Source organism: Balaenoptera acutorostrata, chromosome 11 (assembly GCF_949987535.1).
Source record: "Balaenoptera acutorostrata chromosome 11, mBalAcu1.1, whole genome shotgun sequence".
In the NCBI taxonomy this organism is placed as follows: Eukaryota; Metazoa; Chordata; class Mammalia; order Artiodactyla; family Balaenopteridae; genus Balaenoptera; species Balaenoptera acutorostrata.
This window is the reverse complement of record NC_080074.1, coordinates 66,196,922-66,214,244: the sequence shown is the minus strand read 5'-3', so window position 1 is coordinate 66,214,244 and position 17,323 is coordinate 66,196,922. Positions and strand designations below refer to the sequence as shown.

Genomic DNA, 17,323 nt, shown 5'->3' with positions numbered 1-17,323 from the left:
GAGGCTGCGGGCACCATGCCCTCATTCTGAGCTGGAGACGGCTACCACAGCTCAGATCCTTAAAATGAGAGTGGTGGGAATCAGGAGGGCTGGAAGGCTAGGGCAAGCAAGTAGAAGGGTACCCGGTCTGCAGCCCCAACACAGGCACCTCTCCCCCTACTTCTTGTTAGAGAGGGGCCTGATCCAAACAGAGGTCAGGGGTCCCGTGATAGATACAGGAGCCTAGAAACTGCAGCGAGCCAGAGGGACAGAGAGGAAGGATCCTAACTTAGGGCCTCATCCCACTCACTCCAGCTATACATCAGGGTCAGCCTTACCCGCATTGCTCTGAGCCTTCTTGAAGCCACACTCAGCCTCTTATCAGCAGCGCCACCTTCTTAAAGGATGCCCAAGTCCCCTCTGCCCCAGCTTTTGGAAGCCCGGGGATGCTTCCACTGCCCCCACTTGGGGAACTCTGCTCCCACTTAGGCCTCAGTAATCCGACTCTCAGCACCCCTCCCAGGGATTCCCCACCCCCATCCCATCTCTTTTCAACCCCAACTTCCCTGCCTAACCTCTGATGTTTACAAAGCCTATAAATATGTGGGAGTGGAGGAAGGACTTGAACTGACCCCTTGGGTCGAGCTGTGATTCAGGGTCCTAAAGTGTTAAGAGTTCGGCAAGAGCAAAGGAGAGAAGGAGGTAAAGTCTAGGCCAGCCCCCCTTCCCCAGGCCACCCTGGGGATCCTGCCTCTCATACTCCTTCCTCCACCTGGGGCAGCCCTAGAGTACTGCTCCTGTTCCAGCCTTGTTCCTCTCTCCAGTGCATTTTGTGGAATTGGAATCACCAATCACATACAATGGAAACTGAGATCTAAGACTAAAATAAACATAGGTCAAGCACCTACTATGTGCCAGGCTGAACCAGACTCTGGGCAGAAAGAGAATGAGAACTAAGCTTCTCAGCCCTCTCGCCTTCCCTCCTTCCCAGGTATGAAAAGGAACCCCCAAATCCACAGAGCAGTCACACCGCTTGCCCCAGAGCAGGCAAGAGTTGGGCCCTGGAGCCATAGCTGAGAGCCCAGTCCCTCTAGAGAGGCCTGGTGTGGGAAGGGAGCTGCAGTCTTGCTGGGCACTGTCAGCAAGAAGCTCTTCAGACTTATTTATAGCAAATGCTGCATCAGGGGATGGAGCCTGAAAGTGCCTAGAAGCATCAAATATCACCATGGGCCCAGAGGCAGAGCCCAGAAAAAGAAGACAGAGATTGCAGCAGGAGGGACTGAGGTTTGATGTTAGAGGAACTTCCCCAGAGTAATATCTGGAGTTGGCAATGGGGATTCCATGTGGAAACTGCTTCCACAGAGCTTCCTCAGAAACTCATGGTAGAGTAGATACAAAGGGATGGACATGGTGATCTTTGTTCTCTGTCCTCTGTGGTACACAGGTTTTCAAATGCTGGGGCCACTAAGTACAGTTGTGCGAGTTATGCCTTGCTGAGAAGGCAAGTGGGGATTGAAATCCAACTCCAGATCAGTAGGGCAACCCCCTATGCAGAGTTGCGTCTGCACAAAGCCTAGTCAAAAGGGCTAGCAGAGGCCCTGTCAAATATCCTGAGGTCCTGACAACTTCAGAGGTTAGAGAAGAGGGGGAGCTGACCCTAGGGAGAAGGGATGAAGGCTGCCTGGGAAGCCCTGGGGGCCTGCAGCTGAGGACCTGAAGGGGCCAAGCTAAGGTATGGCTCACAGGAGTGCCTCCAGGCTAGAGGCTCCTCTGAACAGAGTGCCAGATGCTGTGAGGTCAGGGCCAGAAATGGGGGTACTGAGGGAGGTAAAGTGGGGAGGAAGACTGTGTGGGTCCTGGACAGGGCCCAGAGAGAGATACTGCTGCCAGTCATCTCACGTGGAAGGGGCTGGGAGAGGACTGTTCTGGGGACCCGGGGGCTGGGCTCCCAGCTCTAGCTCTGAGGTTCCTACCTTCTCTCAGTGGCTCAAGAGAGAGGGGTGTGTGCTCCAGCAGCTGGAATGGAAATGAGAAAAAGTGAAGGGTGCAGAGCTGCCCCTATGCACTTAGATGCCCTCTGATAGGCTCAGAAAGAAGTCACCGATATTTCTATTTTAAAGTAAGGGGTGGAGGGAGATGGTGTTCTAGGCTGTAAGTTCTTGCAGAGGAGGGAGGGAGGGGGAAGCCAGGGACGATTGCTTGCCTTGGCCAGCACCTCCCTCCCCCACTTCTCCTATGGAAACTTAAGCTGCCCCAAGGCCCAGAGGAGCTAGTCCATTAGCTGTGGTCAGCGGCGGTGTAGGGAGGGGCCTCTCTCCCTCCGGGTCTTATTGCCAAATGACAGGCAAAGCTTCTGCTCCCTCTATTAGAGCCAAAACAAAACAAAACAAAAACCCTCCATGCACGTTTTAAAAACACACACACAACCTCTTTATCTCCTCTGAATAGTTGAAGCTGAGTAACTTGGGGGTAGGTGGGCGGTAGGGGATCCATGGACTAGACCAGAGGGGGAGAGGAGGAGATGCCCTCCCAAAGAACTTTTCAGGTTAAGCCTGAGGAGGAGCTGGGGGTGGAAAGAGGAGAATTGATTCTCCCCCAATGTAGCTCCCTCTGGAATGGGGGCAAAGGCAGGGTCAGCTGAACAGAGAGGGAGGAAAGTCTTCCAAGATCCCCAGAGGGTGGAAGGATGGAGGAGGGGGGGGGAGGTCGGAAAACCCCAGGGGAAAGGACTTAAAAGAAGAGCCAAGGAGGAGAGTGGAACACCCTCGATCTGAAAGGGAAGAGTTCTAATTGATGCCGAGAGAGAAGTTGAGGATCCCGGGTCACTCCGCTTCAGGATGAATCTGTCTCCGCAACGGAGTCGGCCGCCGCCTCCCTCCAGCCGCCGTTTTTGGTATGGAGGAGTGTCCAGCCTGGGGGTATTGGGGGTTTGGAGGGACCAATGAGAAGCTGATCCGCTCACAAGGGTGCAGGGAGAGAGCTGGCTGGGGCTACACCCCCTGCTCCCCCCTTCCCCCGCCAGAACTTGGGCTTGTCCTATTTGACGTGCCCGCCGAACGGGGCGGGAGGGGGTACCGGTCCCGCGACTCCGTACTCCCTGCTACCCAGGCCCGGCCCGGACGCTGCAGGGCTCAGAGGGGGCGCCCCTGGAGACCAGGATGGAGGTAGGAGCGGCCAGGGCCCCAGAAGAGCCAAAGATCTCAAAGGAGCCCCACGGGGGTGGGGATAGGGTGCAGCCTGGAGTCCCATACTAGGGGTCTGCAGGTGGGACCGCAGTTCCTGGAAAGAAGAACGGGTGAGGGGATCGTCCTAGGCTTCGGAGGGGGTCTGGCTCCGAGTTGCGCCGCCTCTGCTCTGGCCAGGGCAGCGCCTCCTGCTGGCAGGGCCGGACCCCTGCCGGCCGACAGGCGGGACCCCGGATGGGTGCCACCACCTGGAGGGCGTGTGCGACCTCCGGGCGAGTGAGCCCAGGGGGCGCTGCAGCCGGTCGGAGAGGAGCCGCTTCGCCTCGCGCTTCGCCTTTGCGGGCTGAGTCCCGCGGCCCCGGAACCCAGGAGAGAGCAGTGACAGTACAGCTTCCCCGGAACCCAGAGGGGGCGCTTGACGCCGGGGCTAGCGAGCCGTACACAAGCATTCTTCCTTTTCGATCCTTTCCTCTGCTGAGGACAGGTCGAAGCCGTCGCTGGGACCGCGGCGCCTTGCTTCCTCGGGCGCCGGAGGATGGGCGCCGGGCGCACAGAGCAGGGCCCTGAAGCTCCGGAGTCCAGGCAGCCCTTCAGCTACTCCCGCCCTTCTGCCTGTGGCGGTGGGAGCTCCGGAGTCCCTATCTTTTCTGGGGAGGGGGTTGAGGAAGAAGATGGGGGAGGGGTGTCGGAGAAGGGAGGCGAGATATAGGGATGGAAGGACAGTGGCAGGCACCCAGATGAAGAGAACATGGACCGTAGAGAGGAGGAAGAGACGCAAATGGAGAGAGCAGGACTGAAAGGCGACAGGGGAGGGAGAGAGTGGCAGAGGCGTAGAGAAAGGAAGAGAGAGGGAGGGAGGGAAGGAGGGAGGAGGAAAGGGGGAGGGAACCCGGAGAGAGGGAAGGCAGCAGCCGTCGGAGCCTGGCGGTCGTGGGGCGAGGCCAGGCGTGCAGGCGGGAGCCAGTGTGCAGAGCAGCGGCCCGGTCCTGCTCCTGCCTCGGAGCCCCTGGCCCGGGGGAGGGGGAGAGGTCGCCAGCCCGGTCTATGTCTTTTTCTGACTCCAGTGCAACCTTCCTGCTGAATGAGGTAAACGCGAGGGTCCCCTCCCCAGTGGGTGGGAGGAGAGCCCCGCTCCGAGCTAGGAAGAGGGCCCGCATTTGGGGGACACTGCAGCGATGGGGAGGGAGGGAGGCCGAGTAGGTGAGGCTAAGGGTAGAGGTGGCAGGTAGGAAAGGAGGGAGCGGCCAGTGCTGGCAGCTTCTAAGCACTGGGACTGGGATGGGGTGGGGGCGGGATGGGGGGGAGGGAGGACTGTCTGGGGAGCCAGGAAAGGGGCTAGATGTGACGACTGAGAGAGGAGGCCTCTGCCAAGCCCCCCCACCCCCACCGCGCCCTCCCTGGGTTCTCTGGGGGCAGCCCAGCAGGTAAATGCTAGGGGCTTTGGCTTTGTCCAGATCTTAAATACTGCTGGGGAGGACTTCCTAGAGGTCCTAGCTCCTGCCTCAGCTTCCCCATTCAACACTCAGGGATTGGGATCTGTCCAGCTTCCTGGTGCACTTATAGGAGAAGCCAGAATGCATTCTGGAGGCTCCCAAGAATTCCAACTCCCAAACCTGGTTATTCAGGCTCCCCACCACCACCAAGACCCCCATGTCCTGCTTCCATGCCTTGAGTACCTGCCAGCTACCACTCTAATGACTCTCTCCTAGAAAGAGGAAGGCAGGAGGAATCCTCTCCTTGAATCCTTTCTCCCCTCCCCCCCCCCTCAGCTTTCTCTTCTTATGCTCAGCCAGGGAAAAGAAAAGGGGTTAGGGACCACATGGATACTGACGGGCACATGTCTTGTTACAGGACAGGCATGAGAACTAGAGCAGGCAGGTGTGGGTAAGGTGAGAAATGGAAGGCGGCAGTGAGTAGCAACTCAGAGAGAAGGGAACCAGGGAGAGGCTCCGAAGCTCCTGCAGGACCCAGGGGATGGGCCCAGGTATGAGGAACTTGAGCACATCTTGGGGGGGGGGGGTTAGCATGGCAATTCATGCTTTGTGAGCAGACTTAGACACCACTGTCCCAGATGGGGATGAAGACAACAAGGTGTGTAAGGAAGGAGTGAGGTTGATGGCGGATCCACTGTTACCTACAATCCCATGGACACCCTGGTGGTGGGGAGAGTCCCTAAAGGAGAGGCCAGGAGAGTAAATTCAGGGATGGGGAGAGAATCAGAAGCCCCAGTAGCTGTCTTCTTCATTAGAATCATCTCCCAGGAGAGAACGCCTTGAGGGTCTTACTGTTTCACATTTCATGCCTCCTTTCTGCCCCTCTGGAAGGACAGAAGGAATTGAAGAGACAGAGAATAAAAGAGGATATAAGGAATACTGAGGAACTGGGAGAGGGCACAAAGTGAGAAGACAGTGTCTGGGAACTTCCAATACAGAAGAATCCAACATATAACCAAACCCCAAATGGTGCTGGCCTCAGGAGAGGGAACTGTGAAAGCAGATAGTGAGCCATAGGGGCTCCAACAAAGTTGTTCACCAATTCCAGCAGGAGGAAGATGCTGGGCAGGGCTGGAATGCACCACTCACAGGATGGTGACAGACTAAAGGCAGACTAAAGATGGTCTTAAGATGAGGCCCCTTCTCTTTTTCTTGCTAAGGGAACATGAACCAGTGACATAAGTGGGAAGCCAGTTGGTTTGGGTGGTCTTCCTCTCTCTCCCACGTACAGTGCTTCCTACCGTAGATCTCACCCAACCCTGTCAGAGTTTTGGTTTACTAATTCCCCTGTAGCCCAGGAAGAAAAGGGATGAGCAAATTGCGGATTCACCCTCGTGGGTGTGGGACACTGGGAGTGGAGAAGGACTGAGCTCTGAAGCTCTCCAAGTGTAACCCTCTGTCTATCTCACATCCACCCCCACCCCCAGGGGACAGGGAGGGGATGAAGGAGTAGGTAGGCCATCAAAATTCAAAGGAATAATTTTGCTCTGGAGATCAAATGGGTGGATCTTTGAAGAAGTTTCCTCAAGATAAGGGCTGCCGTTCAGTCTCCAACGTCAAATCTGGGTGCCCCTTTGAAGGAGACTGACTGGTAGAGCGGTACTTGTGGCTCCAACCCAGATACTGGCCATCCCAGCCCACCCCCATCCTTTTGCTAAGGAGGGGATCTGGCCTTACACTAGTGACTCTGGGGACACTTGCCCTTCCCCCTTCCAGCCCCCGCGTGGCCAGGCTCTCACCTTCTGTCCCAGCCACAACCATCCCCCTACCTCGGCTCTCTGGTTTCTTTCCTCTTCCCTTTAGGCTCGCCTAAAACAGCCCCTCCCTACGCCAGTTCCCACGATGCCTTGGCAATGCCTGGCACAGTCCTTGGCAAGGAAGTGAGGAAGGGAACCCCCATCCTGGCCAGACTAGGATGAAATCTGCCCGCGCAACAGGTGTAGGGTGGCCGGGCCCCAATCCTCCCCCTTCGCACGGGTTGCGCAACAAGGTCCTTTGCTGCAAGAGTCCCAGCACTGAGGGGACCAAGTGCCTGGGGGCGGGGGACGGAGGGAGGGCAGGGGCTACTTTCTCGGCATTGGCCTGGGGTCGCTAAACCCATTCCTCCCCAGTACCATTGCGGGGTTTGCTTTTGGAGTCTCCCGTGCCGCCAGGGCCCAGACACACCGCCCTCTCACCTGCCGCCCCTCCCCCGTCTGCCGCCCGCCGCCGCCCCGCCTCTTCTGTCTCCCCCAGTCTCCCACTTTCCTGCCTCCCCTCTTCCTCCCTCTGCCTCTGTACCTCCTTTCTCTCTCTCTCTCTCCTGTCTCTCCTTAACCTGCGCCCTCTCCTTTCTCGGTGGGGTCTCGTCTCCCAAGCAGGCTCCGCGTCCCCTCCCCCGCTCCAGCCCTTTGTTTCCCGGCGGAGTATTTCCTGGGTTGCCGTATGTCTCTGTCTCCGCATCTCTCCTCGCCCCGCCTCCTCCAAGCCAGGATCCGCCCCGCCCGCAGTCTCTCCTCCCCTTCCTCCCCGCCGCCCCTCTGCCCCATAGGTGCTTGGGGACCCACCTTCTACCCGGCTCCCGTCGGCCACCTCTCCCGGCCAGGTCTCGGGCTCCGCGGGTGGCCGGCGCCCCCCGCCGCCACCCGCGCCACCCGCGCCCGCTCCCGGGGAGGGGGGGGCAGGTGGGCGGGCACTATTGTTGTCGGAGCAGGCGCCAGATTCCTCAGCCGCGCTCGGGGTGGGACCGGCAGGGTTTGGGGGGGGTAAGGTGGGGGGAGCGGTGATTTGAGCTCGGAGCAGCTGGTCTTCGCGGCTCGCTCCCTCCTTCGCGCTCTCGCTCTCCGCCGCCGCCCGCAGGGCTGCGGGGCTTGGTGGCATCTCCCGGGCGCGGCCCGCTGTCCTCGCCCCTGCCTCCGGGCCGCCCCCGCCCCTGGCGCCGCTCGCTTGCCCCCACCCGGACTCCCCCATGTATGACGACTCCTACGTGCCCGGGTTTGAGGACTCGGAGGCGGTGAGTGCCCACGGGGAGGGTGGGGGTGGGGAAGTTGGGGTGACACCTCATCTCCCTTGGACCCTTACCCCAGTTCAGGACTTTGAAAAACGCCTCTGCGGCGGGGCAGGGCGTGTAGGAGGGCGCTCCAGGAAAGTGGGGAGATGGGTTTTCATGCCAGAGGCTCCCCAGTGCCCCCGTCCTAGAGCAAGGGGCATCGGGTGTGTGCCAGGAGGGGCCAGCGTGGGGGAAAGGCTCAGAGCAGGTGGCTCCACAGCCCAGGACAGAAGGGTGGAGGGAGGAGGGGCTGGAGGCTGAGGGCATAGAGGCTTTAGAGAGGCCTCACGCAACGTCTGGAGTTCCCAAGGGAGGATTTATGGGGTCGGAACACAACAGCCACAGGAGAAGCCGGGGCCCTTGCAGAGGGGGCAATCCAGACCTCCTGTGCCTCAAGTAAAGGACAAATTAGGGAGCCTGGAGAACAGCAGAGAATCCGATACCAGCCTCTTCAGACAGACGGATCATAAAACTTGAGGACCTCCATTATCCCCTTCTGCTGTCCATCCCTGAGCATTGCCTTATCTCCTCACCCTGCCTCCAGCCCAGCTTCTCTCCCAGGCTGAAAACTGGGCACCCAGCACATGGATGAGCCAGCTGACTGAGCCCCATCCATTCCACTCCTCCTGCTGAGGCATCCTCAGAGCAGCGGGCATCCTGAGCTCCTGCTCAGCATGGAGGGCCTGGGGATGGAGAGGAAGCTCTTCGCTCAGAGAACCAGGCAGCTGATAAATATTTAATTCTCCTCTTTGCTTTTATCTCCTGACCCACTGAGACAAATCAGCTCATTAGGCAGTGATTCCCAGAGCTCAGAGCGCAGGGAGAGTGCCTGGAAAGATGGGGCAAGGATGGGCAGCAGCAGCTCCGTGCCTTCTCTCAAATATCCTGCAAGAAGACCTCCTTATGAGAGCAACTAGATGGCTTAGAACGAGTCCCTTATAGGTCTGGAGGGTAGAGCACTCCAGAGTCGAAAGGGGAGTGTTGGAGCCTTCTCCCATCTCTTGCTGCCAAGTCCAGGATAGATGAGTTCTAGGGGTCAGAATAGGCAGCTGTCAGTCCTTTCCTGGGACTGGGCTCCTGCTGGGGCCCAATTCCCCATTGATTGGGCCTCTGGGGCTAATTACATTGCGGCTAGAGCAGATGATTTCAAGGCTGTGATGAATACCTCTTTCTGACAGTTGAAGGGACAGCTGGCACGGCCCAGGGTGCCAAGGTGAGCTTGAGAATGAACCTCTCTGTGGGGCTGGAGGGCCCTAGAAGGTTCTTCCTGTCCCTGGTTGAGAAGGCTAGGACTGTTGCAAGGTGAAGCCTGACGTGTGGATGGTGTTGGGGGCAGCCTGCTAACCCATCGCTCGCTCCCCACCCTTCTCTGGTTCCTGGATTACCCTCCCCCACTTCCCTTTCTCTTGCCTGGCTCCTTGCTCTCCCCATGGCCCCCTCTGAAGCAGTAGGAGGGAAATCAGGCTCTAAATAAATCCAACGGCTCATCTCCCTCCTCTCCTTCCCCCGTGCCAGGCAAGAGTGGAGCTGCAGCCTGCCCACACACCAGGCAAGGGGGGCACCACCAGGGCACTGTGCCAACTCCTGGCAGCTCCCAAGTACTGAGGTTCTGGCTGTTTGGGCATAACCGGGCTGGGGGAGGCAAGACCCCAGAGTATGCTTGGCAGGGCAGCCCTGTTCCCCGTGTGATGGGTGAGCTCTGAGCACTTGGGAATAATGGAGAGGGGATTTCAGTCTGAGCATGACTCACTAAACATTTAGGGAGAGATCCTGTCATTCCCGTCTTAGGGTGAGAGGCCAGCTAACCCAGGTGCCCCAGGCAGGGACACAAAGATGACTAAATTAAGCTGAGATCCTGGAGAACAGAGGGTAAAGGTCAGACTCCTCTCCCAGGACAGGTCTGGGCAACTAGGAAGCATCTGATGTATACTTATCAAAGTGAGTGGTCATCCTGCCTTGCCTCCTGCCTCCTAGCCTGTTAGCCCCTATTTACTTCAGACAGCCATTTCCCACAGAGGTGTCTCCTGTGCCCCAGGCCCCTGGAAGGAGGTCCCCCACTCGACTGACAGTGCAAAGGTTCTTTCTGGGGCTCAGCTGCTCTTTATCCTGGTGCCAAGCCAGCCTTATTTGGTTCTCAAGAGAGATGGGGAACATTCTCTGTAATATGCAAGACTTTCCCTCCTTGTGCTATCTTCATGCCTTGGGTCTACCACAGACATTGTCTTTAGCTTACGCTCTAGGACCTGGGCTGACATCAGTCTGACCAGCCCCCTTGCCCATGGTGGGGCTGGGGCAGGTGTGTGAGTTTGTCTTCCCCACCAAGAATCTGGCCTCCGCTGCCTTCATGCACAGTAGGCTTGAAGGAATGTTCCTCAGCCTGAGAACATTCTACTAAACACACACACATATACACGTTCCCACACGGACCCTTTAGGCTTCTGCCTTATCTCTGCCACCTGCACCTCAGAATTGATGGAAGTATCACTTTCAGACTTCTGCCCATAAAGAGGGGAAACTGAAGCAGGAAACAAAAGACTCCCTTTTCCCTAGACTGAGGGGGAAACCCAGCCATCCTGACTTCTGTCCTCCTGCCCTAAGGTCCAGCTTCCCCTGTTCAGTTGTGCAGCTCCCTCATGGCCTTGAAGGTGAGCTCGGCAACCCTCCAAATGCACCTTCATTTCCCAAAGGCCCTTCCAATGGGCAGGACTCTGACACTCTCCTGGCTCAGGTTACCAAAGACCCTCTCGCTGCATCCCCAGGGTTGCTCCTGGCTGGGTTGCCTGGCACCAACTCAGCCTTCCTCCAGGGCTGATATCCCCTTGGGCAAGGGGCGGGGAGATGTAGGCCAGGTGGTAGGTGTGGCCCCGCCTCACCTGGGCTCAGGGAGATAGCTTTGTGTCGCCTGCTCAGTCTGTTTTGTTTGCTGCCCACACCTGGCCAGTTGTCCCAGCAGGTGTGAGAGGAAAGAAAGTGGGGGTGGGGAGAGTAGAGAGGGAGTAACTTTCTGGAGTTGGGAGCCTTGTGGCCTCCTCTTCACCCTGGAAGAGTAGGGACTGGAGGAGATGGGATCTCAGGGGGTGGGCAGCTATATCCTGACACTCAGGACCAGTGCCTTGCCAACCAGTGTCTTCTGACTGTTCCTGGCTGGCTGTACTCCTCCCAGGCATTTTAAGGAAATAATTTCCACGCTGCTTTGCAGGCTGATGTGAACAAGAGGGCTGGGTCTTTGGACTCCGAAGATTCCAAATCATCTCCAATATATCATCTTCAGTACATCTCACTTCCCTCTGCCTCACAGGACATGGTCAAGGGGAGAAAAGGGAGGAAGGAGGGAAGGGAAAGCTCTATTCGAGGCTGCAGTATTAATAGGCTTGGGGGGAGGGGCCCAGATCATAGCACATATGGGTTGGGCCGGCTTTTCTGCAGCCCCAGAGGCACTGGGGCCCTTCTTGGGGAGACCGGAGGGACTGGCGGGTCCAGCCACCCCCGTGGAGCTGGAGAGGCCGAGGTTAGCGGAGGCACCACTGTAGGGTTCGGAGGTGCCTCTCTAGTGCCCTTCACACCTGAGCCCACGGGTCACAGCCTCTCCCCCATGCCAGGGTTCAGCTGGCTCCTATACCAGCCGCCCATCTCTGGACTCAGACGTATCCCTGGAGGAGGACCGGGAGAGTGCCCGGCGTGAAGTGGAGAGCCAGGCTCAGCAGCAGCTTGAAAGGGCCAAGGTATCATCTTGCCGGCTGAGGGCAGGACAGGCCAGACTGGGTGGAAACTTGTGCTAGGTCCTAAGTCTCGAGGGGTCAATGGGCAGGATGTGTGTGAGTGTGAAAGGGTGTGTGTGTGGATGGGCGGACTGATGGGGCCTCCGCCCTCTGCTGATGGGGCACTGAAACTGGAAGGGGTGCTCTGAGGCTCCCCTCATTTGCACCAATGGTCAAATTCTCCAGCACAAACCTGTGGCGTTTGCTGTGAGGACCAATGTCAGCTACTGTGGTGTGCTGGATGAGGAATGCCCAGTCCAGGGCTCTGGAGTCAACTTTGAGGCCAAAGATTTCCTGCACATTAAAGAGGTGACCACCCCCCTCCAAATAGAAGCCACTTAATTTCTCTGCTCTTGCCCCAGTTCCCATTCCTCTTGCTTCAGTCCTCATTTATAAACAAGTTCCCCAAACTCCTCAACGCTTACGCTTAACACACCCCCATAAAACCCTCATATCCAAGACCTAATCCTCAGGGTCTCCATCCTCCTAAGGCCTGGCTTGGGCCTCAGTCTCCATACCTGTAAAAGTGAGCCATTAGATTAGTTGCATCTTAGGTTCCCTGTGACAGCTGTGATGCCTCATGCTGAAGTCTTGGGGGTCTCACACCTGGCTGCCCTTCCCTCTGCACCTTCTCCTGCCCCCCTCCCCTTGCGCTGCCTTCCTCAGACCCGCTCTCCGAATGCCTCCCTGGCTCCTTCACGTTGAAGAGCCAGGACTGAGGCCTGGGTCACCTCCTCTCACCGCCCCTTCCGCTCCACCCCACCCCCAGAAGTACAGCAATGACTGGTGGATCGGGCGGCTAGTGAAAGAGGGTGGGGACATCGCCTTCATCCCCAGCCCCCAGCGCCTCGAGAGCATCCGGCTCAAGCAGGAGCAGAAGGCCAGGTGAGAGCAGGGCTGTGACTCAATAAACATACACCCCAGACATGTGCCCTTTACCCACAGTCCACATCACCACACATGCACACATATCCCCCCCCCAAAAAATGCACACTCACACCTAGCATATGCATTCACAAATGCACACACATCAAAGCTCACACACACAAATGCTCCCATCACATGCACTTCCCTCACTAGCTAAAATGTAAGGAGATGTATACAACTATTAAATACTGTCTAGAACAGACACACAAAGACGCTTATTGACCTCCCTTTCTGCTCTTAGGAGATCTGGGAACCCATCCAGCCTGAGTGACATTGGCAACCGACGCTCCCCTCCTCCATCTCTAGGTAGCCTCCCCTCAACCCACCTGTCTTGGGTAGGTGGGTAACTCAGACACAGGGGGAAGGGAGAGTCTCCCAGGTGAACAGTGTGGGAAGGGGTTGGAGCTGGGAGAAGCCCAGGGTGTCCCCTGGGGACGGGAATACCGTGCCGCCAGGGCCTTTCCCCGCTTCACCAACTTTAATCTTTTATTTCCTTTTCCAAAAAGCCAAGCAGAAGCAAAAGCAGGTGAGTCAAGGAAGGGACTGGGGCTTGGGGGGCTCATGGCTTCTGGCTGTGGGGACAGGTTTCTGGGCAGTCAGTGTTGGAGGGGCAAGAAAACACAGAGGGGAGGGGGCCCAGAACTTCTGAATCTGCCCCACCCCAGTCAGGTGAAGGGCAGGCCACACAGCCATGACTTTGCCTCAACTCAGGTCAATTCTGCAGGCAGAACATATTCCCCCGTATGATGTGGTGCCCTCCATGCGGCCTGTGGTGCTGGTGGGACCCTCTCTGAAAGGTTATGAGGTGAGAAGAGGTCCCTGACCCCAGAGTTGCCTCTACCAAACCTGCCACAGGAAGGGCCCAGGGACAGTGGGAGGGGATGTTTCCCCCCTCCCCATCCCCCAAGGTCTGGGTGTGGAGGGGCTGGGCTCCATGGCCGCACCTGGGGCTGCTGCCCGCCTCCAAGAAGGCCCCCAGTCAGTTCCATGCCTTTCCCCTCACCCCTCCCACCCAGGTCACAGACATGATGCAGAAGGCTCTCTTCGACTTCCTCAAACATAGGTTTGATGGCAGGTAAGCTGCCCTGGCCTGCGGAGGCATGAGAACCAGGGAGAAATCATTGTCTCCTTCCAGATGCCTGTAGCAAGGTCTTCTCTAAAGTGAAAATTGGTAGGACCTGGGTAGGGAGGGGCCTAGGCTTGAAATTTAAAGATGGGCTGTGCTTCTCCATGCCCACCCCAGGATCTCCATCACCCGAGTCACAGCGGACCTCTCACTGGCAAAGCGATCTGTGCTCAACAATCCTGGCAAAAGGACCATCATTGAGCGTTCCTCTGCCCGCTCCAGCATTGGTGAGAAGTTCCCATTCCTGCTTCTCTGCCCACTCAAGCGTTAGTGAGAAACTTCCTCCTACCTTTCTCTTCCCCGACAACTTGCATTCCTGCCCAACCTCTTCTCCACCTGCCCCAGGATTGGCAAGAACCGAACCCAGTCTCAATTCTCTGTTCCTCTGCCTGCCCAGGCTTTGATGAACACGCTCTCCCTCCAGTTCCTTCCCATCCACCATCTGGGAGCCCCCAAAGCCCTGTTGGAGTCAGATGGGGTGGAGCCACTGGTGAGCATTGCGGCTTGCTCCCTCCCTCCCTCCCTCCATAGCTGAAGTGCAGAGTGAGATCGAGCGCATATTCGAGCTGGCCAAGTCCCTGCAGCTAGTAGTGTTGGATGCTGACACCATCAACCACCCAGCACAGCTGGCCAAGACCTCACTGGCCCCCATCATCGTCTTTGTCAAAGTATCCTCACCGAAGGTAAGTCAGCAGTGGTGATGGAGAAGGCCCACAGGGCTGCCCTCCTAGAATGTGGTACAACTCTGCTTGGTCCCTGCCCAAGGGCTCCTGAATCCCCTTTTCCTGCTGCCCCTTAACACAATTCTAAGTCATCCTCGCCTGCTCCTCATGCAGTATCACAGGTCGGGGACGTGCCCAGTTCTTTCTAGGCCCAGCTCTGCCCTTTTCCCTCAGGTACTCCAGCGTCTCATCCGCTCCCGGGGGAAGTCACAGATGAAGCACCTGACTGTACAGATGATGGCATATGATAAGCTGGTTCAGTGCCCACCAGTGAGTGCTACTCCTGTGCCCGCTCTAGCTTTTCCAGGGCTGGGGGAGTGATGGAGATGGGTGGAGGGCTCCTGCTGAGAAGAAGCCAATATTCCCCCTTTTCCTCTCCTCCAGGAGTCATTTGATGTGATTCTGGATGAGAACCAGCTGGAGGACGCCTGTGAGCACCTGGCTGAATACCTGGAGGTTTACTGGAGGGCCACCCACCACCCAGCCCCCGGCCCTGGACTTCTGGGCCCTCCCAGTGCCATACCTGGACTTCAGGTAACCATTTCCAAGGGCACAGATGCTCAGGCTAAGCCAGCCAAAACAATGCCCCCTCCCTGCCCAGAGGATCATCCTTGGCCTCCAGTTTGAAGGCCAAAGGATCAGAGAGCAGAGCTAGGGCATATGGGCGAAGGCACTTCCTGATGAGAGGGAATGAAGCAATGAGATGCGTGATCAAAGGCTACTTTTTCTAGGACTCCAAAGAAACACACTCTCCAAACCCTTCTCCTTAGTCTGTCTTGAAGGCAGAGCCTGAATTTTGTGGGAGTCAAAAGCTCCAGTTTTCCGTGTCTGAAGTGGAAGAATGCTCCAGTATGCTTCTCCTTCCTTGCACTATTTCCTGTACCCAGGGACTGAGAGTTGAGGGGGAAGAAATCCCCACCCTGCTAGAGGTGGGAGGCCAAGGCGAGGTCCGCATGGCCTCACTTAGAGCTTCTGTCTTGCCCCCAGAACCAGCAGCTGCTAGGGGAGCGTGGCGAGGAGCACTCACCCCTTGAGCGGGACAGCTTGATGCCCTCAGATGAGGCCAGCGAGAGCTCCCGCCAAGCCTGGACAGGATCTTCGCAGCGCAGCTCCCGCCACCTGGAGGAGGACTATGCAGATGCCTATCAGGACCTGTACCAGCCTCACCGCCAACACACCTCGGGGCTGCCTAGTGCTAACGGGCACGACCCCCAAGACCGGCTCCTGGCGCAGGACTCGGAGCACGGCCACAGTGACCGGAACTGGCAGCGCAACCGGCCCTGGCCCAAGGATAGCTACTGACAGCCTCCTGCTGTGCGACCCTGGCAGGCACAGGCACAGCTGGCTGGGGCACCCGCTCCAGGCAGGCTGGAGTTAGACTGGCATTAGGCTGGCACTAGGCTCAGCCCCCAAAACCCCTGCCTAGCCCCAGCTCCAGGGCTGCCTGCAGTCCCGAGGTTCTGGGAGAAGCACGGGGCCCCCTCACCTCCTGGGCACAGTGACCCCCCTAGGCTCCCATTCCAGGTACTAGCTGTGTGTGCTGCACCCCTGGCACCTTCCTCTCCTCCTGCACAAGAAGCTGCCCCACTGGGCAGTGCCCTCAGGCCAGGATCCCCTTAGCAGGGGCCTTCCCACCAGACTCAGGGAAGGGATGCCCCCTCAAAGTGACAGGAAGGTGGGGTGCGGGCAGCATGACATGAGGAAGAAACAAGGTTCCTGAGCAGCTACAATCCTAATCCAGGGGACTCAGGGGTTGTGCTTTGGGGTCTGAGAGCCTCCACTCGCCTCACTGCCACACATTAGAAATGAGACAATCAAAGCCCAACAGGGTGGCACTCCCATCCATCAGCTGGGGTGGGGCATCCGCACACGAGGCTGGAGCACAGGCAGGCTGGGCTAGGGCCAAAGGCCTCACAGCTGAAGCCCTTGAAGGGAAGGGCTCTCCTCACCTGCCAGGAAGCTTCCTAACATCTCAAAGGACCGGGGACCAGGAACATGGTCAGGCCAAATGGCAGACGGGAGCCAACCTGGATTGGGGCTTTGGGAAGGGAGGGCGTGTTGTGTAGCGGAGAACGTATGGACAGCTTCAGGGGCCTCTTTGCCCCACTCATTCTTTTGCTCTTGCATTCTGTCATCTCTGTTCTTGGCCTTCATGCCTCCTGGGGGATATGGGCCTCAGACTTTATTCCCTGATTCATAGCAGCTGCTTGTTAAGTTAGGGTTAGAGGGGGAGAGACAGGACCCAGTGGACAGCCCCCAGAGGCCCTGTGTACCCACCTTACGGCTCTAGTGTGTGACCTACAGAGCATGCTCCACAGGACCCTGCCCCACCTCACCATCATCACTAATAAACACCATGCACCATCCCTCGGGCTCCTGGTGTATGTCTGCTGGCTCAAGTAGCCAAGTTCCTCACTGCATGGCCCAAGTCTGGAGGAGGTAAAGAAGTATCCTGGCCTCCTCTCTCTCACAAAGAACCCATTAAGTGGGAAGGGAAAAGGACAGAGCTGGGGGAGGCACTATACTCCCAGGCACCCCTTCACCGACCCCTTCATGCCCAGGGCCTGGAGGGAAACTTTCAGCAGCACAGAAGGGACTTGTCTGGGGAGGTGGAGAAGAGGCTTAGTCACCTTACACGGTCCCTACCTCAGGCCAAAAAGGTCGTGAAGTAGTTGCAACTTGAACTCCAGGTACTTGCCCAGCTCTTTGATGGGTAAGGAAGAGCATGTGAATAAGAGTACTGGGGGAGGACCCAGGCCTTGCAGCCCTCTAGCCCTCTCCGCACAACCTAAACTCAGCCGGGCCCAGCTCACCTCTCCGTGGTGCCTCTGGTGCCTGTCTCCACAACCGCCCATGAGCAGTGGGCTCCGCAGTCAGGGAGCCACAAGCAAAGGTCCTGAAGACTTGGTGTCAAGCGCACTGCACCAGGGTGGGAGTGGTTCTGACTGTGCTTCACCTGCCGAAGTTTCACAACTGCTTTCCCTTCTCACCCTTGTGCAAAGCTCCCTGCAGGGTGTCCAGGCCAGAGCTACAAGTTCTGTGAAGCCAGAGCGGGGGAGGGAAGATGCATCACGGTCCTGCTGTCAGTGCCTTTTCCATCTCCCC

At 57.7% G+C, this 17,323-nt stretch overlaps 1 protein-coding gene across 3 annotated transcripts; it reads left to right on the top strand.

Annotated features, from left to right (window-relative positions):
- The first annotated feature begins 4,116 nt into the window (after positions 1-4,116).
- Positions 4,117-16,584, top strand: CACNB3 (calcium voltage-gated channel auxiliary subunit beta 3). 3 transcript variants are annotated; one of them, XM_057557287.1, is made up of 13 exons: positions 4,117-4,250; positions 11,285-11,407; positions 11,630-11,752; positions 12,213-12,328; positions 12,612-12,676; positions 12,877-12,896; positions 13,095-13,175; positions 13,387-13,445; positions 13,614-13,723; positions 14,028-14,179; positions 14,393-14,488; positions 14,603-14,752; positions 15,206-16,584. In XM_057557287.1, exons 1-13 carry the CDS (start codon positions 4,209-4,211, stop codon positions 15,518-15,520), a joined length of 1,452 nt encoding a protein of 483 aa, XP_057413270.1. In that variant the 5' UTR covers positions 4,117-4,208; the 3' UTR covers positions 15,521-16,584. The 3 variants fall into 3 exon arrangements, with proteins under 3 accessions (XP_057413270.1, XP_057413271.1, XP_057413269.1); XM_057557286.1 differs by lacking the exon at positions 4,117-4,250 and adding an exon at positions 7,192-7,649; XM_057557288.1 differs by lacking the exons at positions 4,117-4,250; positions 11,285-11,407 and adding an exon at positions 7,190-7,649.
- The last annotated feature ends 739 nt before the right edge of the window (positions 16,585-17,323 follow it).